We start from the raw sequence: 25919 nt of genomic DNA on the forward strand, positions 1-25919 counted from the left end.
AACAACATCAAATGGATTTAGATTTTGCTTTTAATTTTCCATAATTATCTTTTGCTTTCTAAGAAAATGAATACCTTAAAGCAAATAAACAATTGATATATTGATTCTTCTTATTATTAATGTATGAGGAAAAATTATGATGTGTTTAAAATTTCAATTGCATGCAGTATTTTTTTTTTTAGGAATTAAAGACATTGGTCTCGCAAAACTAATTGTAAACTGCAATGTCGATCATTATTGTTCTCATTATGCTTTCAAGACTTTGTACCTATGTATTTATTTCCCTGTTTTGCCTGATCTTTATTTGCAAAAAATAAAAATAATAATTTAACAAAGATACATTTGTTTAGTCTTTTTCTATGCCTAAAAGGTTTGGATTGCTTTGCTTTTGCTGCATGTGTGGTGGAAATTTATCAATATAAAAAAATTTCTATTGAAAATTTTCCTCTTACAGGTTGAAAGAGGAAACTATAAGAGAAAGATCAGTCTCTGGCTTTAAATGCTTTATTTGAAGGCAAATAGCATTTAAAGACTGTCACTGAACTAGTTAGAGAAGAACCCAGATATGAGTTGCACACTGTGTTTTGCACACTTCATCACATTTTGCTCTAACAACACACAAGTATGAGATGAAGAAAGGAAAAACTCAGCCGCCTAAAAGAAAAACAGCTCAGCATATAGAGATACAGTTCTAAATAACACTAGAGCGCTTTTTGTTCTCGATGAGTTCACCCATATTGTGTGCACCTGTTTCTTGCATTTTGTGGTAACCACTTGTTTGCATGCCTGAGTTGATTAAAAGAAATTAAACAGACATGTCTTAGAGGTAATTAAAATGGACGTATATATAATTTTTTCCATTACACATGCTAATAAAATGGTTTATAAACTCTAAAGTGGACCCAACAATGACAACATTAATAATAATAAATCAGAGACATAATAAAAAATATATTATTTATATTATCATGAAATATAGTTTCTTAAAATAATGAAGGGAATCAAAGCCACATTTAGTTTCAAGTTTACTTTAGGAGTCATTTTGTCTTTGCTAATCAAATGCCACCAACTACTTTCATCTTTACACTTATCTTTTCAGATGTAAGAAAACTGATGTAAAATCTAAATTATTTTTTTTTTGCAGGACTGTTAGCATAAAATTGCACAGGTTATTGATTGGTTACAAAATGTAATTAACTACCTTATTAATTAATTACAATTACATGCAAGAGTTTTCCACAGTAAGAGGATATTCCAGAGTTTGTCTGATACATTTCCGTCTGTCCACCATATTGGATTTAACAATACAATTCTTGCACTTGCAGTGGATGGACAGTAGTTGGCGGTGTATTGCCTGATGCACTAGTGTCCACTTAAGTGGTCTGTGTGGATTTATAACATAAAAATTCACAATAAAATGGCTTTTAGATAGCTGTCCACTGTAGTAACCGCTATGCATGAAAGGGTTAATCAAGCTTCAATACATTTGATATTTGATTTGCTTTTTCTATATTTACCCTTGGATCTTCTTATGTTTTTTGTTGTTGTTTTTTTTTTATCACGTCCAATCTTGAAAATATTTTATAGCAAAACAAGTCTTAAAGCTATAAATAAACAACATGGTTCAGGCATTGAATTTGCCATTGTAACTCTTTTTATTCCCTTATGATTCAGTTCTGCACACCTACAGATGTGGCCCCTTTTCCTTCCCACTTTGTGCCATCAGCTCACAGGGAAAAATGTTCTTCACAGACATGCACAGACTGAGGCAGATGCCATCACCGACCTCTAATTTATTTATTTCTGTTTCCACTTACGCTGGGATCTTGTGAAGGGAAGTAACCCGAGGAGGGAACGACTGCATCGCTGCTGCACACTTTGTGCCGAAGGGAGATAAACAAAAGGGCAGGATCACAGCTTTGTGTGTCTTTGCACACATCTGAGCACGTTCATATTCAGAATTCCTTTGTGGCACGCACAGCTGCACTGAATGCCTTTCCTGGATTTGTGTCAAACCTGCTAGTTTTGTTGTAAATCTCCAAGCTTTTAGATCAAACAAGCATCAAAATCCTCGCTCTGGACAAACAGATTGAAGAGCATCGCCTTGTGATCTTGTTTTTGACATATTTGGCGTAAAAATATTGCGCCTGTTTTGTTTGGTTTTTTTTATTCAAAAGAGCATAGCAATGGCATTTTTGATAAGTGTTTAATTTTTTCTTCCTCTTTGGTTATTTTAAGGAGATGTACGCAAAGTAATAATCACACACTGCCAAGACCTGGAACAAGTCCCTCCTGTTATATGCAGCCAGTGTGAGTCTGTTTCTGGAAATAGCCACCCACAGCTGACACTGTGATGTTTCCATTTGTCAGACGCTATCAGTGTTAATTAGAGAGGGCAGCCACAAAAGAGGAACAGAGCTACACCAGAGACACTGAGAACAAAGACTGAAACAGACCGGAGTCACAGTATCATCCACATTTCCTCCAGCAGCACCAACCTTCTAACCTTTAGATATGACCTCATGTCTCATTTATGCTTTATTCCCTATTACCTTTTCAGTTCCTAATTTACAGTTGTTTTCTATTTCTTTTGTTGATTTATATCCATGATTTTCTTTGTTTGTATTTTGCTAATTGCTTTTTTTCCATCATGCAAAGCACTTTTAACTTAAATTTTTGAACTATTCATCATTTCCTCCACTCTGAAAAAATTCAAGTGAATACTTAGAAGTTGTAAGAATGTTTCAATGAGTACAAACATGGAAATTTTTACCTATTCTAATTTTTAACCCTAGCAGATTTTAGTTTTAAAAAATTCATGAGTAGATGTTAAAAAATGCTTTGAAAAGATTTATTGTGGTTTCATAACCAGAGAAAACTGACTTTTTTTTATAGAGGCATGCACACTTTAATCTCCACTGTAAATTAAGTGAAATAATGCAGCAATCTTTCATTTTGAATTTATCTTTTGGGGAGAGAGAGGTTTTGTGACTCTCTTGCTGTCATAGAAGATGAGAATAAACTGATATCAACAGAAGCATTTAATGACTTTAAAACTACATTCCATTTCTAAACCTGCTTTATGTCTTCCTGATACAAAGATCTAAAAGAAGCTGCACTGCAGGAGAATTATCATCCAACCAGCTTTTCTCTGAGCACATCTGATGAAGAGTAGGGATATTGTGTGGATTAGAAGCAGTCACACCTGCTTATGAACAATATCTATAATTTCAACCCTCTCCTCTGCGAACAAAACAACAAAATCAGAACAAATCCACTGACCAATCCCACCTTAACATTGTTTTAACATTCATTAGATCATTGTGGCACATTATTAAGCTGAAGGATGAGAAAACATGAACAGAACCGTTTTTGCTCTGCTGACCAGAGTCAGCAAATAATAATTAATTTTTTCTTGGTGTGTGTGTTTGCTGTCAGTCATTTCAAAATAAAAAGCAGCACGCACACACTGAAACAGCCAAAGTGAAACCTTCTTCCTCAATCCCTGAGGATGTAACATCGTTTGGGAAACATTTTTATATTCAGCATGACCTCCTTTTTTTCTTTTGTCTCCTCGATGATGAAGCTCATTTAAATCCCAACCCACCAAACACAGAAATCACCAGATCGGCGTGACAGTGAGACACAGCAAACATTGGCAAAACTTTCTGCTGTTCGCCTGTTGCTCTTCCTTCAACCTCAGCAGAGAATTCCAGGCGAGGTCTTAAGAGTTTTCAGGAGTGCTTAAACAAAAGTAAGAAAACACAAAGTAATGCACAATCAACATGGGAAATGACAAAGTCATGAGTCTGAAATAATTATTTAAAACAGACAATGTTTAAACAGAGGAGGCTGCAGATCACTGGGTGTATTAAGTGTCTTTTGCTATGACTAAAAATGAAAAATTAAAATAATTTATAGCCAGGTGTATTCATAAAAATTTTGACTTGTGCAATTTCAATGGCATATCCACACACCGAAGCACATTGAGTGGATTCACCACTTTATTACCAGAAAAGTGGTCATCATAGATAAATAAGATGTTGTCCTGTCACAATGACAAACCTCTGTGTTTTTGTGACAGACCAACACATTATAATGTATAACTGTACAATGTGAATATATAGTCAGTCTCCCTTAGTCGATACTTTGAAGATGCATGTCTTCACTACTTTTGTACATCTTGAAACGGAAATGTTTGCCCATTGCTCTTTGCAAAACAGCATTAAATTCTGTCAGATTGGATGAGGGGTGTTTAGGAGCACATAAGAACTGACATAACATACTTTCCTACAAACCATTCCATTGCAGTTCCGGCTGTAGGCTAAGATTCAGTGTCTTCTAAACCCCCGAGTCGGTTGTGGCAGATGGCTGCTCACACTGAGCCAGGTCCTGCTGGAGGTTCACAACATGCTCATCCAGGAAGCATGAATGCTGCAGCAAGTCAATGACTCGATAATTTAGATAAAATATCTTGATACATTTTTTTTAAACCAATTTGAACACTAAACTGAACTCGATCAACTGTTTGATAACTGGGTCATTTGGAATGTGTGCATGACTGAATTGAAATGACCTGCTGTGCTCTCTATGTGTTTGTGGCAAACATTAAATAGACTTCTTATTTTTTGATCTGTCTTCTTGCCGCTCAATAAGGTGTCAAGATTTGTGGAATAATGTAGTACGTAATTAGTTAGTGACTTCAGATTGCAACTAGTTGCTCTGGATTTTATGTAGGGGTAACAGAATTAATGGGTAAAGGTTTGTTACGACTGTTGTGTTTCTCAACCAGTAAGACCCCATCTTAACTTATTGCAAGATAAGAAGAATAAGATCATTTGGGATTAGGGATTCTCAGTCACCTTTGCGAATCCCCAATGGGAAAAATGTGGGCAACACGGCTCTTCAAACAGGGTGGCATAATGTCCATGGGTAGTGCCATTAGAACTCTGTTTTTTTAAGTTATATTTCATTATTCAGGAGGTTTCTACTGTTTGCATGTTCAAATCATGGGAAGCTGTGCCCTTCCTTCATCTTTTGCACCATGTAAGGCAGGGGTGTCAAACTCCAGTCCTCGAGGGCCGCAGTCCTGCAACTTTTAGATGTGCCTCTGATGCACCACACCTGAACAGAATAATTAGGTCATTAAGGCTTTGGAAAACTGATCTACACAAGGAGGAGGTCATTAAGTCATTTCATTCCAGTGTTTTGTACCTGTGGCACATCTAAAAACTGCAGGACTGCGGCCCTCAACAACTGGAGTTTGAGACCCCTGATGTAAGGATTGTAAGAAATATTGACTTCTCACATAAAAAAAAAAAGTAAAATTAAAAATCAGGACCACATTTGATCATCTAAATCCAAAGTACTTTAGCCAAACCAAAACTTTTTTCTTAAAGTAAAATTGAATATTCAAGAAACCTTTATTCTATAGATGGAGGTACAAAAAAATAGATTTAAGGTTTCTTTTACATTGAGACCTCCTTAAATTGAGAAAAAAAGATGAATAAAATGTTTAGTTGGGTAAGTCATAAAACATTTTTGTAAACTACAAAACTAGCACTTAATATTTCTCAGTCGTTGATAGTTTTGACAAATTATTTGATCAGAAGTAGAAAACTGTTTTACAGATTGTAAAGGAGTGGGTATTTTTAGCCATGTGGGGATGTGTGTTTCTATTTAGTTCCAGTGTTCAATCTGTAGACCTCAACGAGTTTGAGTTCTGGAGTTCTTGGGTGGTTTCAAAATCTTATCTTCACGATGGTTAGTTACAATGAAAGGGGCGGGCGGGAGTCATTATTATATTATAATAATTGCTGTTAATATGAAGGAAGCTCTTCATACTGCAGTGTGTGTGAGTTTGAAGCATCTTAAGGCTGCTGCCTGACTCTGGTGGGGGATCCCTCTCGCACTCCACCCCCCTCCCCTCTCAGATCATCCCTCTGAAGCGCTGACAGAGAGCGGACACTCGCCCACAGTAACCGGCTCTGTAGCAGCCACTGGCTTATCTCCTCTCGGAGGATCGGATCGCTCCCTCCGGTCCAGTCCAGCGCCCGCTGACGGTTCCTCTCATAAATCGCCCATATCTCACTTTTCACCCGAGCGACAAAAAGAGAGATGGACAAGTGTTTCACTTTCTTCGCTCACAAGGATCCGTCTCTATCACATCTTTTCCTCCGGATCTTTGTTTCTGGACGGGAGGCTGCGGCTGCGTAATGCCTCTGTGAGTACAGATGGTTGCTGTTGATTTATCTTTCGATTCTATTTTCCCCCCACTCTTTTAAAAGAACAAAAATAAAATAAAATAAAAAAGAAGACAGCCACCAAAACACTCACTTGGGTAAGATTTCTAGACGCTTAAAATAGTGAAACGATGCACATGGGCTGTTTCTGCTCTTTCTGGGAAATGAGGCTCTTTGTTTTATTATGCACTTTCAGTGGTTTTGTTTCGTCAGAGGGGCGTTACTATGTGGACACAAACGCAGCTGCACAGAGCCAGTGTTCAGAGGAGATGCGGCGTTTTTATCAACTGAAGTAAATCTGCATTAGCGCAGCATGGAAAGTAAACAGAGTGGGGGGAGAAAGAAAAGAAAATGCAGCCGAGAGAGCAACACATGAAGCATTGTTTTGTTCATCCCGCTATCAAATATATTAAGGATATTGGCAAGTGGGGTTTCATTTCCTGCTTTTAAGCAGACTCTGAATGTCATTTAAAGCCAGTTTACTTGTTCCGATTTTGTTGTTTCTGGACTGACACGGAGCATTTTTGATCTGCTTTCAGATTCTGCACAAATTAAAATGGGTTTAGCTGCTGAGTAACATGACGAATCAGGGAGAGTAAATGCTTAAAGAGAGCAGGAGCCGCTGTTGCAAGTGATTATGCATTATTTATAAAGTTACCCCAGTGCTGCACTTCCCACCCAGCTCCACTGCCTCCATCTCTACTCTCTGTTCTCACCTTACAATTTTGCAGCCTCTTGCAGTCTGCCTGAGTGAGCACGATCTGAGAGAAACTGTTGTTAGAAAATAAAAAAGACTGATGTGACCTGACCCTCGTCTTCCAAACAGAGGCAGAGGCAGTTGAACTCAAGCTAAAGAAGTTAGATCTGTTATAGCAAAGGAATCAGAAGATGGAGGGAAAAAAGGACAACACAGATTCCAGAAGCAGGTAGAAACACAAAAGTATCTGATAGATTTAAAATGCAGCCACGTTGAAACTAAATTAACAAGCTGTGTGATCTGTTCCATGGTGTCAAACTGAAGTGTTGCTTTTAAGTGTAAACAGTAGGAAAAAATGGAGATGCACCAAAACGAAATCCTATGTTGACTAAAATCAGCTAATTTTCAGCTCGTCTGGCCCTGACTTATGATTGGTAAGCAGGAAACAGAAAAATCAAATAATTTCCCAGTCAGTGAATGCACTCCAACTAAATGATATACACGACCAAAGCTGTTTGGTGTATATGTCTAAACTGGGTAAAAATGTCTTGTAAAGATTGTATTTTTAGGACCAATTAGATGCTATGAAGTAAGAGGAAGAAAAACGTGTAAGGAATGTCTAGAAACTATGAAGGGATGCTCCCAGATAACAGAAAAGCACAAAGTTGCTCCGTTTTCTCCAGGTTCTTGAGCTTTTATTGCATCACCCCTATTCTTAATGTAAATAATTTAATGACTTTCATTGCAAGAAGACATTTTTCAATGAATTATTGAAAAATGTGAATGCTCTTCATTACATTTAAAAAACATCTGCCTCTCGGCACAGTTTTACAAAACAAACAAAAAAAAAGAACAGAGATCAGAAATTGGCTGCAAAAGTCTGATTGATGCATCTTCAGCTTGCATCTGACATGACTGTACTCCCTGACTGAGAACACCAAGTTACTTGCGTGGATTAGGTTACGGTGCTGTTCGATGTTATGTAACAGTTACTCTTTAACAGACCCACTCGCTGTTTAACTTTCATCTATCGTCCGTGAGTCTCGGCTTTCCATTCACCCCGTTTCTCCTCTTTCTACCCACCAGCAGAAGAGGACGAAGTAGCAGATGTGTTGTGCAGGATGTTCTCTGTTTGACCACGGCCTGCTGCTGAAAGCCCTACATTCATGAGAAGGCAACAGAAAGAAGATTACTGGGGGATTAAACACATGCACACGTGTGCACATGCAAACGCAGGGGGGTACTACGGTTCCGGGATTTAACTTCCATCCAACTGATCTGAATGAACTTCCCTGACTGACTGAGAGACTCTACAGGCATCATGGAAGAAGAGGAGGAGCCAACAGAGGCTCACTGAATGTACTGCCGCTGACCCCACCTTCTTTCCACCTGTCTCACCATCAAAGGCTTGGAAAGCTTTAAATTGCAAAGCTGACTGTCCCACAATGTGTTGACGCTTAGCAGTAGAATTAGCCTCACCTATTGCTTGCATATATCTGCCTACCCCTGCCCTGATTTATTTAAAAAAAGACTAGCTGACATTCACATTTGAGAGACACAGAGAAAGCTTCAGTTTTTTTTTATCCTGCAGCCATAGCAAAAAAAACCCATCAAGTGTCAAGAGGAGGATGCTGAAGAGAAAGGGATATTTTTAAACCTTTGCTGTGGATGCCTTACCACCACAGGCTTACACACGAGACTGAAGGATGACTGATAAAACCACACCTTTGATTCTTTTAAGTTCAGAAGTTCTGTTTTTAGCTCAAGCTCTTCTTGTTTTTGATCACATCAACAACAGCAAAGAAATATTCCTATTGCTTTGTTGTTTATGCTAAGATGAGTAACAGATCTGATGTGAGAATTGCCGGAAGGAGATAAAGATATGTCTTATTTTTGCTGCAGCACATCTCTTTTCATGAGGATGTAAACCAGATGTGACTTTTCCAATATATTTTGGAGTATATGAGGCCTTAACAACAAGAAATACATTTGCACACCGTAGGTTCCTAAAGAAAGTGCAGATGACGATTCACCAGCAAAATGTAACATCTTCTGTATAAAACAAGAACAATCCTATCCCCTCAAACTGAGCTGCAATGGCCAGCCAGGCCACCCCATTGTTTCTCCACGGCTTCGAACTCAGCGGTCACTTTGTTGACCCTCGACCTCTTGGCACCGGTGTCACCGGGCTGGTACTGTCTGCTGTCGACCAGCGCACTGGACAGCGAGTAGCTATTAAAAAGCTGTCAATGCGAGATGCAATCACAGTGAAGCATGCCCTGCGGGAGGTAAAAATCACCCAACGACTGCACCACGAGAACGTAGTAAGTGTCCACGAGGTCTTAGCACCATATGGATGGCCGCTGCCCCAGGACCCATCCCAGCTTAGTGCCCTGTACATCATCCAGGAGTGCATGGAGACCGATCTGGCCCAGTTGCTGGACCAGGGACCACTACCTACAAGTAAGAGAGAACGATCAATTGTTCATTTAATTAATGGGTTTAATGAAAATAAGTAATCTGAGACAAGTCGTAGGGTGGCAAATGACTTTGCCTAATAACCATGAGGAAAAAAAACATGGATTCAAGCAATACTATGATGTAAAAGCATTTTTATTTAAAATTTTTAAAAAAATTGCAACAGTTAATTCTACTTCTGTTAAAAAGCTGCTGACTATTACAACTTGATCAGTTTTATAATATATAATATTTTGATTTTGAAACTTTTGCTAAACCTTCGGTTGCATTTAAAAGGCCAGCAGAGATAACAACTCTGATTGTTGAAATACTTTAATAATAAAGTAGAGGTCTAGTAACATAATAGTTGTTTATTAAGTTTATTGTTTGTACAAATTAAAACAATAAAATGTGTATGTTTTGTCCATGTTGGTAGAATAAAATAAAGGCTCATCTAACAGAGGGTTTTCTGCTAAACCTGTCACCATGGTAGTTGTGAATCCCGTGCATATTAAACTAGTTGGGATCAGGCTCCCATATGTGCTTGCACTTTGATTTGTGAAAGTCAAATGGTCTCATCTCCTGTTTCCCTTTGTATGTTCATTCATGCCTTTCCCATTAACAGACTTTCTAAAGCCCATATGGGTAGTCCACCTGGGTACCAGGGTAGGAGCTTTTGTGTTAATTTAAGTGACAAATTTAATGTGGATTTTAACCCTTGGTCAACAAGAACCCATTATACTCAGTACAAGCTTTGTAAAACCCAGTGACAAAATACAGGAGTTATAGATGGTAGCCAATAACGTGTCAGATAAATTCTCAGGATGTACCATCAGACATGAGAAAAAGATGTGGAACTAACCTTCAAATAAGTTGTTTTACCTGCAGGTGTTTTCTTCAGTGACAACTTTACAACTATATATATTTCTTCATCTGTACCTGGGTTGTTTTGAGATGTTTTGGGGGTTTGATTTATTGATTCTAGTTTCATTATTATTATTTCTTCCTTAGTCTCTTTATTTGATTAGATCAGTTTTGTTTCTGTTTTACTTTAGTTCAGCCCTTCCTTAGTGATTCTAGTTTTTTATGTTTATTTCTTGTGTCTAGTTATACTTTGTTAGTTTTAGGTTTAGATATTTTTTAATGTTAGATTTATTTCCCCTGCTGTGGACTCTCCCTCGCCATCTGTGCCATTTTCTCTCTCTCTCATCAGCCTGTCTTCTGCTCCCTCCCCTCACACCCGGCTCACAATCAGCCGGGTCTATTGTTCCAGCATTCACACTCCCAGTATTTAAACACCTCTTCTCCTCTCTCCCTTCACTGGTTCCTCCCTGTCAGCTCCTTGCTATCTTTTTTTCCCTGGGTCCCTGCTTTTTGTTTGCTCCGGCTCCCTGTGATATTTTAAAAATTTTGTTAATCTTTTATTTATTAAAACTTCAGGTAACTGACATAAACTTGTTATAAAAGTATTACTGGTTAAACTTTAGCTTTAATAACATAAAGCTACATAATTTTTTAAAGTTTAATCAGTAATACTTTTATAAAAAATTTATGTCAGATCATGACTTCTTGGTTAATGTCAACTTGTCATAATGAAGACATTTTGAATAATGTCAACTTTGTATTAAAAATGTCATTATTTACGGAATGACACTTCATGACAACAGTCATAAATATTCATGAAGACTTACTCATGTTCATAACAGGTGTTATGTCATGTTTATGACGGTGTCATGACAGTCTTATTCACAACCCGTCAAATAAAGTGTTACCAAACTTCAAAACTACTCCTCATTTTAGCCCCTCTGCATTTGTGTCCTCTTCAATCTACACACCATGACACATTTATTCTATAAGATTTACATTGATGCATAAAGCACATATATATATATAATTCCATAATTTAGTTTTGTATAGGTTATATGGATCATGTTCAGATAAATTCATCCACAAAAGGTGATATGTAAATAAATCAATCTAATTTAAAAAGTGGAAATGATCTACCTTAGTTTTAGATGCTGTGTTGTTCAATTATCTAACTTTTATCGTTAAACAGGTCATGCCACCCTGTTGTTTTATCAGCTGCTAAGGGGCCTAAAGTTCATCCACTCAGCCAATGTCCTCCACCGAGACCTGAAACCTGCCAACATCTTCATCAACACAGACCAAATGCTGCTCAAGATCGGAGACTTTGGACTTGCCAGAATAGTGGATCCCCATTATTCTCATAAGGTGAGTGTTAAACAAGCAAAGAGAACCACTCCCACACATTCTGATGAGGGTTTACTTCTGAGATGTTTCAAAATACCTTGCAGTAGATCTTCATATTTCTATCCTTCACTATAAGATGGAAACTTATAATTGTATCTCTAAAACGGGGCAGCTGTTGCTCTGGAGGTAAAACAGACATTTACCAGTTAAGAGGTTGTTAGCATAACTCCTCCTTTGCCTCCACATATTGAACTGCTCTCTGATAAGACACTTATCTATTTCGGTGTCCCAGATTTGCATATTATTGTGTTTCTTGTTTCTGAAGGGTAAAGCACAACTAAATGTAGCCCTTTTACCATTTGGTTTTACCTATAGTTGGATAGCATTTGATGGATGTTGATTTGTTCACGTCAAAACATCACATACTTTCTTTAAGAGGAATGCAAGTGTAGGTCAGATAGAAAATGGTAAGTTTGGATGCCAGATAATGCCTGTAATCATCTTGCTTTTAGCTATTTTTGAATCTTGTGGAATAATTATGTAAATCAACCATCTCTACATGGATGGAACAAGAACATCAAAACATTGGATCTTTCTACTATCTCCTTTGAATGTGTAATGTTTATAAGTGTTATATTTATATCATTCCTGTTGCAGAATAGTTTATTACATATATATACAAGTCAGTAAATTTAAGGATTGTTCCTTTTTTTGTATTCTCATTGCTTTTATGCTCTCTGCAGCTGTTGAATAAATTAAAAGAGATAATTGTAATACTTATGTATGTTATCTCTTCTCCACTTCAATTAGAGCGGGTTGCCATCAAGAAACTGACAATAATTCCTCTGGGGCTGTGCAATTTTTAGACAGAATCATATTAACATTTTTCTCTATGTAGCAGGGCATAAACTGTACTGCTTTCGTGGTTGCACAAACATTCTATCCCCCTCATAATTCTCTGACAACATAAACTTTGCAGTACATTGCAAAGAGTGACAAAAATAAAGTTGTTCATAGAAAACCATTAGATGAAGGATCTATTGTTGGACAAACATCAGTTGAAGCTGTCAAGTATCAGTATGTAAGTCTTCAGGGCTTGTTTACCAATGAGAACCAGAATATATTTACTGCAGGGCCAGGAGGACTTTTTATGTTCTGTGATTTTCTGTGGCTGTGGAGTTAAAAACACTCCACAGCCACAGGCATTAGAGTGTCTGAAGAACGACAATTGGCTGTTGCCGAGGAAGTTCTGCTTTACTATTTATTGACTCAGAAAATAATGGATGGACGCTTTTTAACAGAATGAATGAATGGAAACTGCACACAAACCTGTATACACTGTCCCCATGGTGAAAAAAGGTGGTAGCACCATCCTTGGGAAATGTTTTCTTTAGCGGGGACAGTGGTCATAATTTATGTGGAAATGCATAGATCCAATCCTGAAAGACAACTTAGCTAAAAAAGAATTGAGAATGAGGAGGAGTCTTATCTTCTGGGAACATGACCCTTAAGTCAGAGCAAGGATGGAAAAGTTTAGATCAAAGAATATTCATGTGTCATTTTGGCCCAGTCAAAGTTCAGAAAATTGAAGTTAACAAAAACTGTCCCTCTAATGTCACTGAGTCTGAACTTTTGCAAAGCATAAATGACACAAATCTGATTGTAAACAGACAACATAGGGCAACTTAATATTTCTGCAAAGTACTGAATGTAACTCATTGTTCTCTTTAGTCTAGTGGTATCAAGATGTCACTGGATTGATTCTGCCTTTTAGAAGGACAAAGACTTTGATTCCAGTCATCATTTCTAGAATACTTTCGTATCAAATGATGTGCAGGCAAAGCTGTATTATTTACTGGCACCATTATTTCTGCTCTCTCAGATTACTTATCTCTAAGTCCTTCAAATGAAGCTTCCTCTTATGGCCAAACCCCACTCCTACTCCAGAGATGGTGTCAAGTTTTGCACTAATCAAGCTCTGTAATTAGGCTGTCAGCTGTACATAAAAACACCTGAAAGATTAATGGGACAATTCACAACTCCATTGTCCAGCTTTGTTATGTTCAAAGGTCCCATAGCAGCACTGTAACACTAGCAAGTCTGCATGTGTGTTCGTTTGTGTCTCTGCGAGGTTTGACTTGGGCCTGTGCGTGTGAAGAGGTGCTCTCCTGAAAGGAAATCTTTGTCAACTGAGGGCTCGGGACTTCGGGATCAGTTGGGTGCAGACACAGGGGTGCATTGGGAGAGCAAGGAGGGAGAGGATGGAGGGGGCAGCAGAGGAGGAAGGTATGCTGAGTACATGAGAAGCAAGGATGGGAAATTTTAAACCAAAGGGGGTTGGGGAAAAGGGAGGTAAAAAGTTCAGAGGCAGAGGGGGAACAAATCCTTCAACATGAACAAACAGGAAAATGAAAAAGGCTCAAAAATACTCAAACAGAGAGAAAAATTGATTGAAATTTAATTTATTTGGTTGTGCAAGGGAGTAGAAACAAGGTTCCCTCTGTTCTATTGCATGTTTTGTTAGAAAACAGTCTGTTTAGGCAGCTAACATGGAGGACAGAAATAAAAAGCAGATGAATTGGGATCCTATTTACATCCTACACTGTAAAGAACTTGGGTGAAGGTGGGTGTGTTAATGTCACACGCTGAGTGAGTGTTGAAGATGCCCAGAAATTGTTCATAACTTGAATGAAAGACAGAAAGAAGGAAGTTGGAAAAAGGTCTAAAAAAAATAAAAAGCAGTTTTTCACATGTTGGGTGCAAGACAACCAAAGAAGATACAGGTGAGGAAGGAAGCAGAGCTGTAAAAAACAACAGTGAGATTCTGTTGAATGTGAAGACCAAGAGGAAGAACTGAGAAAACAGTCGCAGCAAATTAAATGAGAGGAAAGTAGGAGGTGAAGGAGAAAATATGAAAAAAGGTTTGTTACTGAGTAGCTGTGAGGCACTTTGAACAGCGTTTTAAACAGCCTGAGCATATAAGATGATTAAATTTTGTACACAGGAAACAGTGATTTTACAAAAGCATTAGAACGTTTTTACACAAACTTTTATGTGACATATCAAAACAAAATATTATAAAGGTGAGTGGCATAAAGAAACAAATAAATGTAATTTTAATAGATGAAAATATGTGGCGTGCATTTATATTTATCCCTCTTTATTCCGATACCCATTTATGAAATCACGCACAAAAAATTGCATAGGGACACAGCACACATACAGAAGTAGATGTTCTGGTCAGATGGGACCGATATGAAACTTCAGGTCGAACTGCAAATGCTTGAAAACTAAAACTTTCTCATACCATCATGCTTTGGGCAGGGACAGGTGTCTAGTCAGAGTTGATGACAAAATTGACAGAGCTCATGAAAATCTTGTGAGAAATATTTTTAGACTCTGGTTCATCTTCCAGCAGGACAATGACCATACACATACTGACAAAGCTACAATGGAACGGTATTCATCTGTTAGAATGTCCACATTAAAGTCCGGACCTAAATCTAGTTGGAAATATGTAGCAATACCTCTCTGGCTCAACTTATGCTGCTGTGTAAAGAATAGATTTCAGTCTCTACATTTGCTGCAACTACATTGAAAGTTTGTTCTGTAGAGTTGAGAGCTAAGTAAATGTGCACATCACTGTTTTCAAATATTTATTCTTGAAATGTACATCAAATTTAGCTGTATTCTGAAATAATGTGAAAATAATGATTTTTTTTTTTTTTTTTTAAAACCACTGTGATTTTTACTTTGGTCTTTGCTTTGGGATCACCTTTATTCATTTTAGTATCTCCTTAAAATTTACAACATGTAGTATATGCCTGACAGGAAGCAGCAGTGAGAGCTCAGATAAAGACAGAGATCAACACAGGGGGTTGAGAGAGACAAGGTCAAAGAGTGCGCAGTGTGGCTATCTGCTCCAGCAAAGATAAGAACAGACAGGAGGGAGGGGAAAGACAGGAGAAAAGAGATGTGAAGTAGAGACAGAATAATAACAGGAATAAATGGACTAGTGTCCCAGAGGGGAAAAAAGAAGGATCAAAGGTGGCACAAGAGAAAGTGGTGCTAAAAGAGAGCAGTAAGATGTGATAGGCAAATAAAAGACCTGTCAAATATACCTGTAGTTACTTATTTACAGCTGTTAAGTTGTTCTCCACGACTGGGAAAGGAAGATTTAACACCAATGTCTCTGTAAGATTTACTTTCACACAGAGAGAAGTTGGCCTGGAAAACCTTGCAGAACAACTTTGAGTCAGGCTGAGTTCTGTTGAGGTTCTGAGACACAGATACGAGTAAAGGTTAGGGAACCGTGTGAGTGACCTGCAATAAATGGCTTATAATTAACTGCTCGTTTGACAAATACATTTTGAAAAACAATTTCTTTTTTATTTACAACTCGAAGAGCCCAACATATCTGTAAAAAGTGTGTAGAAACGTTTAGAAACATGTTTAGATTCTGAAATTTAAAAGGGCCTCCTAGATGTATTTTGCACGAAAACTGATGTGCAGGCAGTTAACTGACCTCCATGCTGTCTAGACCAATCACTAAAATTCTTCACCATGAAGAATACAACAAACAAACAATATAAATACAAAAAGAAATGCTTAATTGTTATTAAAATGATTAAATATTTTGCTTTCATAATGAAAATTGATCCATTACAAAATGGCCCATTCAATTAAGAAGAATGTTGTCAGAGTTGATGATGTTGATCAGTAAATATACATACCAAAAAATGTTTTGAAAATTGGCTCTCTGTTGCTGCTTTACATTTTTCCACAACGAATTCTTCCCTGACAGGACTGTGTTCCTTCATGATGCGGTTTTTTCTGTAAGGTTATCTAACAAACCTCTGAAACTTTGAGAGAACAGCTGGATTTATACGGAGTGTTAATCACACACAGATGGACTCTATTTACTAATAAATATTAGGGGGCATTTGATGTCCAGTGGTTTTCATGTAGGGTATCAGGGTAAAAGGGTCTGGTTACAAAATCACTCCAGTGTTCAATTTTTCAGGTTTTGAAAGCTTTCCTTTTACATCGTATTCATAATTTTGCCCTGTTTTGTGTTGTCACATAAATTCTACTCAGTTATGATGAAGTTTGTTGCCACAATGTTAGAACATGTGGAAATGTTTAAAGTCAGTGTATTTATATTCTACTGTTGTATAACTCAAACTTCTTTATTTCTCTCTCTGTTCCAATTTGGTCCAACTTCTCCCCTCAGGGCTATCTGTCTGAGGGTTTGGTGACTAAGTGGTATCGTTCCCCCCGTCTGCTCCTATCCCCCAACAATTACACGAAGGCCATAGACATGTGGGCTGCTGGCTGCATACTGGCTGAGATGCTCACTGGACGCATGCTCTTTGCAGGTACTGTGATGAAATCTTTATCAAAGGACTGTTGTGACTTCAATAAAACAGCAATACAGTCAAAGTTGCACCACTAATAATTTAACAGAATCATATTCATGAATGAATTTGGATTCTTTTATAATCAGTCTCTAGCTTCTTTCCAAAAGTTTTTTTTTTTTTAGATTTTATCATAGTTATGGCTATTTTTTTTTAATTTTCTGTCCTCCACCAAAGACACTTCTCTCCCTCCTTGTGGGCCGCTTCTTTGCCTGAGCAGAATAACAATGATAATGGAGAAATGCTGTCTGTCTGAAGCAGACATAGTTCCAGCTGACCAGCTGATTCTGACCTCCACTGGATCCTCTGCGCCACAGGGCCGACCACAGAAACTCAGAAAGGTCATCTTCCTTCCCCCGCTGTTCGTGTTATGTGAGACTTTCACACATCAGGTGTCGGAGCTGTTTGCTGCAACTTTCTCCTAAGAAGCAGAAAAGCAGTGGACTCGCTCGGTTTTTGTTTATGGGGGGGGGATCATACACCCACATACAAATATACTGATTACTTACATCCAACAGTGTTTGTGTAGCACCACCTGCTGTTGTCCTTGAAGTATTTGTATTTCAAGTTCAGACATTTGTGTTGCTACACAAAACATTGGCTCTGTCTCCAATTCAGTGACTAAGACCATGTGATTCTACAAACAAGCTCGGAACATTAAAAATCTATAAAATCTGGAGTTGGAGCAGTAAAATCTCAGAGAAGGCTTGTTACAAAGTGCTGCAGCCTGTCTGCTTCATTTAGATCGAATCGTCTTCTGTTTCCTGTCAGCTCACACCTCTGGGTTATCCTCGTTTGACTTTTATACTTTTTTTTTTATGCTTATGTAACCAAACCTTTTTCTCCTCTCTGCCTTTCCCTGATTGGCTCTCACTCCCTCCCAGGAGCTCACGAGCTGGAACAGATGCAGCTGATTCTCGACACAGTGCCAGTGCTGAGAGAGGAGGACAGGCAGGATCTCCTACAGGTGACACCTCACAGGGCGATGCAAACCACAAAACTGCAATCTGACATTTGTGAATGTCTGCAAACACAACATCTCTGAGGGCATTTTGGAACCAATTCATAGTCCTTTCTAAAGAAGCAAAAATTAAAAGCAGTTTAAACTTGTATGTCACAGATGAACTCTGAGATCTTCCCACATCCATATCTGGAGTAATATCAAAGTTAATCAATTTCACATCCGAGTCCCACAGAGATTTTTAAAAAAAATCTGCCCATACATTTTTTAGTAGATTTGAACTGATGTTGTTTCGTCTGCTGAATATTCAAGAAGCAGAAAAGAAATGGTTTAATTCTAGACTGAGAAGAACTAGAAACCAACTCTAAAGCAAAAGCCAAACCAACCTACTATCACAAAGTATCTGAAAAGAATATACAACTAACATCACATTTGGATTGCTGCAATTTTTGTATACAGCTTAGCCCAAAACTTTTTATACTCCTGGAAGGGTCATGCTTAATATAGTCTTTTAATTTTACTGACATGTTTTGTCTGAGTGAAATTGATACAAAGGTTTTGGACTGATACAGCCAGAGCCTCAACTTAAATTTGAAAAAGAATTATGTGGTCTTCTAAGACTTGGAGATAACCACCAAAGATGACAAATGGAAACATGCAAAAAGCAGGTTAGCAGTTAGAAGAAGGACTTTGTGCTTTAATGTCAATAAAGATTTTAGGTTGACTATTGAGAATGGTATAAAAATGAATTAGCATGCCATTATGGTAATAGGAATTCAGATAAAACAGATAGGTATATGTTTTTCAAAATGGATAAATGGATTAAATGGACTGGATTAAACCAAAATAAACATAAATCTAACAAATAAGTTAGAGCATATAACAACTCTTTCGTTTTTCTTGGTTGCCCCTCTGTTTCAACACCCCGTTTAAAATGCACCACATTTTACTTTTGCTATATATTTTGGTGGTATTATATTGTGTGTGTATATATATATATATTGCTTTAATTATTGTTTAATAACCCTCTATTTGGAAAGCATGTTGCTTATTTAAACTGATTTAATAGGCTTTGTTATATATTTTGACTGATTTAAACTGATTCCATATTAAAACAAAACAAAGAAAAGACAGAATGACAAATGGGCTAACACTATTTTACCAGATGTACGCAATTTAATGAAGCCAATATAAAACATTGCAAACAGAACTGTGGCTCCACAGTCTCTTCATAGATCACTGCTGGTTGCTGACTTGATGGAAACAACCAGTGAAACTCACATTAGTTTTAAAAAATATTTCTGTATTTTCATGTTGCTTTTCTTAGGTGATGCCTTCATATGTCAGTCATGGATGGAGAATCAAGAAACCCTTCTCTGAGTTGCTGCCTGAAGTGGATCATTGGGGTGAGTGGAGTTAATTGAGTACTGAGTACAAAGAGGCAGAGAAGCAGTAAAATATGCAGCATTGTTTTCATTTTTTTATACTCCTGAAATTTTTAAAAAATGGCTTTTATTACTTTAGCTTAAAAAACAAAACTAAAAAAAAAAAACACTACATAGGATTTCCCCCCTTGGAATAAATAGACTTAGATTGAAGGTTTGATTTAAATGTTTTTTTACACAAATTAATATAAACAGCCTTTAAATTAATCTTCAGACAGACAGAGGAATGCAGTATTCGCATTCACCTGTTGTTTCTCCTTCACCAGTTTCTCCCTGTTTTTCCTCTCAGCGGTGGATTTTCTTGAGCGCATCTTGACATTTAACCCCATGGACCGTTTGACAGCAGAAGAAGCTCTGTCCCACCCTTTCCTTCAGCAGTACTCATGTCCTGAGGATGAGCCTGTCTCCTCACTCCCTTTCCACATTGAGGACGAGCTGGACAGCCACCTCACCAAGCAGAGCGTGAGCAGCAGCGACAGTCAGACCTCCAGCTTTCACTGGGAAAGGTAAAGATTTTAATTTCACGAGGGAGGACATTCATGCTATTGTCAATGAAGACACTCATGACTCTTGATCAAGTTTATTGAATTTTAATTCATTTTTTAAAAACAAACTCAATTAAACTAAACTCATTTATTTTTTTATGTTTTGCTTAAGAGGAGCAAGGAATAAATACATTTGTCTTCTGAAATTGTTTACAAGAGGAAAAAGCGTATGTATTATAAACTAGTGTAACGTCTTGTTCTGACGTTGACAGTCGATATAAATGCTAAAAGCAGATAAAAGCATTCTATGATGCACATTCCATAAATCTGAATGGAAGGAAAAAGAAAGTCTTGTTGGTTTGTCGGTGTATTCAACAGTGGGTGTGTACTGTTCCTGATCATCTTCAGCTGAACATTCTATGTTGTTTTTTTTTTTTTTTTTTTTTTTTTACAACACACAGAAAAAAATATGACTGTAATTCATTCAGATTTACAAGTGACAAAATGAATGTGTGTGTGCAACTGGCATGCCTTTGGTCTGAGCTTGTAAGTGTTATTGGGTACTGCCATAACAGATAAAACACTAAAACATGTACTAAAACAAGCGATGAGAATATTTCTGTGCAAGTGTCGATTATCGGATTGAATAAAAAAATATCCTTTGCCTGCAGGTACGATAACAATTTAGCAACCAACATATGGGCACCATACTCAGGCGAGATGTGTCGGTGCTTGCCCTCTGGTCCTATTCCAGCTGACCTGGGAGACACCATGGATAATGAAGAGGTGCAGCGGGACCCCAGGGCCAGTTCCAGCTCTCTGACAGAAGAGGCGCAGGTTGGATGTGCTGTTTGCCAACTTCTCATTAATACGTTCCTCATATCAATGCTCTCCTTACTTAATCAGCAATGAGTTTGCTGGTAATGATTTTTTGGGCTCATGCATTTGTTCGTGGTTGAGGCTTGAGGATAAACTCTGTTAAACAACAGTGATGATGCTAATGCAATAACCTTCGAAATGTTGTCACACAGTTTTTGAACCTCTTTACATTGGAATTGCAAATGAAATGCATTCTAGGTAGATTTTATAGGGTAGACCATCACATGGTTGTGTGTAAGTGTGGAGTGGAAGGAAACAGATAACTGTTTATAGGTTTCTCTTAAAAAAAAGAGAGAAAAAAAAGATTTTTATTCATAAAAAGAAATTTTATAAACCATGTGTCACTTTCATTCTACTATGCAATGTGTTGGTCTGTCACATATAAAATCAGTAAAATGCTATAATGTTTGTGGTCTTAAAATGACAAAGCATATGATTAAGGAAGGCAGAAAGATATTTTTCTAAAGGATTGACCTGATTTTTATCTCTCTTCTCTTCACCCGCCTTCACAGGTTGACCCCCGCAAATATTCCCATAGCAGTTCAGCTGAGCGTTTCCTGGAGAGCTCTCACTCGTCTCTGGAGCGGGTCTGTGCTTTAGGATACGGGGAGCTTGACTGCGGTCGCTCCTGCGATTACAAAGTGGGCTCTCCTTCATATCTGGATAAAATTGCATGGCGAGAGGGAAAGCCCCAGCACTATTCGGAGCCTAAGCTGATTCTGGATCTGTCTCACTGGAAGCGTAACACTGGCAGACTCCCTGTGCCTGCCGAGCCCATTGGTGGCAGCATAGAGGACCTAGGAGAGGTGAGGGTGGAGGAAGCAGAGGAAGAAGAGGAGGAAACTGGGGATTTGTTCCAGGAAATCACTCGCTGGGTGGAGAGTGCTCATTCTCGTCTGCACTCGCCCAGTACCAGTCCATTAATGGGCCACTGCTCACCCTCCTGCTACACCTCTTCTCCCCCTCTTCCGCTGTCTCCCACGGACCTCCCAGCTCCTGTCTTCCACTACAACGAACACATCTGCCCTCCATCGGTTGACTATGATGAGGACAGACTGAGTCCCCTTCCTTCCAGCACATCTTCCTCTAATACCCTCCCTTTTCTCTTTCCATCATCGCCCACAGCTATATTTTCACCTCAAACAGCATCGCCACCATCTACTCCACATGTGCAGCTCCCAGAATCTCAACCGCTGTCCTCTACCTCCTCTGTATCTCAGTCCCCTAATGCAGACTCCACAGAGTCTCTACCAGTCAAGCAAAAAGAGCGCTTGTTTGACCTTGATGTGTTCATATCCCGAGCTCTGAAGCTGGTCCGGCAGAATAAAGAGAAAGTTCAAGTGAAGAAAGGAAAAGATGAAGGCTGGATGGAGGAGAGCAAAGCAGCAAGCATTAAAGGAAAGGTGCCCCAGCTTTCAGAGCATAGGACTTCCCCATCACAGACTCCCAACTCCTAATCTCAGTTCCAGGGTTAGCGTAAGATAACTATAAAAATAGTCACACTTCAAAATATACTGCAAATGAGGGATGTTCTGCATTCTACAGTAGCAGCTTGTCTTTTTAGCCCTGAATTGGCTTCAAGACAAACCTTCAGTTTAAAAACAGCAGTTGTGCAGCTTTGGTTCTCAGGCAATACAAGCTAAGAAAAAACTTGAGTAAAATATAAATCAACACACTTGGCTCTATAAATACTAAACATTTACTCAATGTGAGTAGTTCTGCTTTATGCCTGTTTCTATAGGTAGTAAAGCTAACTATCAATCGTTCAAGACTTGATGATCGCTAATGATGCATTGTCTTTGTCCTAAAACTTGGATTTAATGAGTTCCCAGTTGGAAATACAACATAAATGTCCCCTGAAGTCACATCTCCTGTCAGTAAAGTGAGTGGTCTCTTGATGTGTTTAATTTGTTTTTGGAAGTCAAAGCTCTGATCTGAGAACAACATCGCACACGAGTCGGGTAATCAAGAATGTCCGCTAAAGTTAAAACTATGACTAAGAAGGTCAGAGGTTTCCTGTTAGTTTTTCTCTCACGTTGACACTGATCAGAAAATGACACTACACCTGGGTTTTGCACATTCCATTGGTGTGTTCTCTTATCGATAAGAAGTTAGATTTTCCGAATTCCCAGTTGAAATGCAACAAGAATGTCAAAATTCTACCTGTGAAACTGTTGGAGAATAGCGTTTTAATGCAAAACATGAAAACCAAAAACATATCAGCAGCTCCAAAGACAAATAGCCAGTCACACCAGTTTTCTGACTTAAGGCTACAACTCTTTCAAATAAGTCTCAGGTCTCCAAGACAAACTGAGCACAATATATTAGCAAATCAGAAAATCTGTGAGGTTTGCTAACTGTTTTAGTTCCAACCGCTATCACAACCTAAAGGCAATAAAAGTTTTTTTTTCTATTTTATGCCTTCAAATTCTAAAGGTATATATAGTCACAATTAGAGGTGGCACAGCATCATGCATGTTATCAGTTGACCAAGATGCATGCAACTTTCACTGCGTTTAACACACATGACCACCATTTTTGGATACTCTCTCTGTCTCCTTCTCTTCTTTCAGTAAGATACTGAACTCTGGGATGTTTGGAGAATTACAACTTACCCAGTCAGAATTTTACCTCCAGAATTTTCCCTGGCTGTTGTATATCCGACTGGGAATTCTGGAAAATCTGACTTTACTGTAGAGTACAAAAACAAGTCACAATCGGAGCAGCCTCGAGTTCAGTCTCCACTGTCAAAGTTATATAAAATATATATAAAACAGTGAAGGTTTCAGGAATAAGCTATTAACACTTCTGTCCGCTTGTGTCTAATGAAACCTGTGACACATGCTAATGCACAACCTCTGATTTTGAACATGCTCCTTTGCTATTTAAATGCATTCAAGAGAGAAAATTAAATTGTTACCAGCTTGTAGGGATGTGACGTAGTGCCAAGGTTCAAGCTCCAACTTAATCCAATGCACCATATACATGTCACAAAATATTTGTCACTGATAACAGCAATCTTAGACTCTTATTATGTGCTTAAAACCTGCTGTAATTAGCTTTCTAAACTCCATCCTGTTAACTCTTGAAAGAATCTGTCAGTCTTCCAATAACATTTACCAAATGATGACAATAAGTGACGCAGCAAAAGGTTTTTCTAAGCATTTGAATGTATTAACTAAGAAGTAACTGTTAGTTTCCTGTTAGCCAGACAGAGTGTGTTCAGTTTTATTTATTGCTGTTTTAACACTCCCCAAATGATTTACTAAGTTTTAACAATAGAATCTTGTATAAATTTATGTTCATATTGGATTTTAAAGTCACTAGTCATTTTTGTGTCTAAAATAGTTCTGCAATATTTTATAAATATTAGAAAATATGATCTTTTTAATGATTTTGAAGTTAGCTGGGATGTGTTTTGAATTAGGACTGAGCTAATCTATGGTAGCGCTCTATGATTCTTCTGCCAGCTGGACACATCACATGTAATTTGTTTCCTGCTCGATGCACCAAATCTGTTCCACAATGAAAACACAGTTTTCTTCCATGGCTACAGCCAAGTAGCTCTATTTATAATGTACAATTTTTTCAGAACCCTTTTGTATTTATTAGGTTGTTACAGTAGATGCTTCTGTTTCGTTTGTTTGTTTGTTTTTTATAGCATTTTGGCTCTTTCATTTCTCTCAGCCAAGTCTACTGCACTGCACACTTACTGGCAACCCCCTGAAAATATTTTTCTTTAATTATTTTTTTATTTAAGTGTTTCAGCTATAATTTTACAGTAGGAAATGTTAATATGCTTGGGGCCAATAATTGTGGAGGGTGGTGCTGCTGAGATGTGCTGTATGGCTGTTGAAAAAGCCAGCTAAGTTCAATTAATTTTTCATACATCCTCTGACAACGGTTGTAACAAGTTGAAATGCAACGCCTTGCTGTGAAGTTATCTTTATCTGTATGCAGAGTGCAGTTGCACCTGTCCTGGAGTAACGCTGTAGAGAGTACCAGAGGTAAAACTCTGAGTTCAAAATACACTGCCAGCAATACTGCAAAACAAGCATGTTTAATCATATTTTTGTCTTTCACTGAATGACTACGTTATAAACCACCGTGATATTGCTATCAATCATTGAGTTTCGTATCAATCTGCTTATTTTATGCACATTGTAACCTACAAGTAGTCAAGTATTTCCAAAGGATACTAACACAAGATATACTATCAGTACAACCCAGTGAAACAGCAGTCAAATCACATTTCTGTTGTTAAATTTACAGTAAAGCACATGTAGAATATGAAGCACATTAAAAAGGCAGCATTTGGTCACCATCAACATTACAACTCTGTATTGTCTTCTTTTGTCAGTAATGTACCTCTCTCAATAAGAACAAAAACCTTGGCCTATTTAGAGCACTCAAAGAAAGTAAAAACTGCACGTTTCTGATACAATAATAGATAAGTTGGTATACAGTCTGACTTTTACTATGTCTTATAGTCTACATTTGTTGCACAAATGTAGACTATAAGGCTTAGGTTGCCTTATTTCAAAGGCAACCTAAGCCAGCAATAATGCCATTATTGAGTGACACAAACACACTGTAACACATATGGTTACTGAGCCAAAAGTAAAAATAGATAGAACATTGCTTATTCTATGAAGCAATCTTGAAAATGTGCCTCAGTACACCTCGATGCTTCCAGCTTGCTGAATGTAAAATATGCCCTCATCTCTGTATGGCTATGCAGGAAGCTTAATCCATGTCTTAACGGTGTATGTCTTTGTGAAACAGTAACAAATTATCTGGTTTCTTATTCCATATTTACCATACTCATGCTTCAGGGGGATCTCAGCCTTTCATTTGAGAAAATTTGTGGGAATTTTATTGTATTGGATTGATAGCATCTCTTTTGAGTGTCAACCTTTGTTGGAAAATTAATAAAATAATGTTGGAAAAAGATCTGTCTGTCCTAATATCTATCTTGGCATAGTGTTAATCCCCTGCTGCAAACTGAATTCCCATGTAGGACAGAAAGGACATGTTGTGTCACTATATGAAAATGAGGAATTGATTTTTCAAAAGTTCCACATTCATGCCAAAGCAAGTGTGCTGGTGTCATAGGTGAAGTTCT

The 25919-nt window shown here is 37.9% G+C and overlaps 1 protein-coding gene across 2 annotated transcripts; it reads left to right on the forward strand.

Moving 5' to 3' along the window:
* Positions 1–5857: 5857 nt before the first annotated feature.
* mapk4 (mitogen-activated protein kinase 4) lies at positions 5858–25747 on the forward strand. 2 transcript variants are annotated; one of them, XM_028034800.1, is made up of 9 exons: positions 5858–6223; positions 8026–9402; positions 11453–11628; positions 16841–16985; positions 17909–17991; positions 19313–19391; positions 19720–19936; positions 20587–20752; positions 21307–25747. In XM_028034800.1, exons 2-9 carry the CDS (start codon positions 9036–9038, stop codon positions 22249–22251), a joined length of 2178 nt encoding a protein of 725 aa, XP_027890601.1. In that variant the 5' UTR covers positions 5858–6223; positions 8026–9035; the 3' UTR covers positions 22252–25747. The 2 variants fall into 2 exon arrangements, with proteins under 2 accessions (XP_027890601.1, XP_027890600.1); XM_028034799.1 differs by having other exon boundaries at positions 8029–9402.
* Positions 25748–25919: the final 172 nt, after the last annotated feature.

This window comes from Xiphophorus couchianus, chromosome 12, assembly GCF_001444195.1.
Source record: "Xiphophorus couchianus chromosome 12, X_couchianus-1.0, whole genome shotgun sequence".
Classification (NCBI taxonomy): domain Eukaryota; kingdom Metazoa; phylum Chordata; class Actinopteri; order Cyprinodontiformes; family Poeciliidae; genus Xiphophorus; species Xiphophorus couchianus.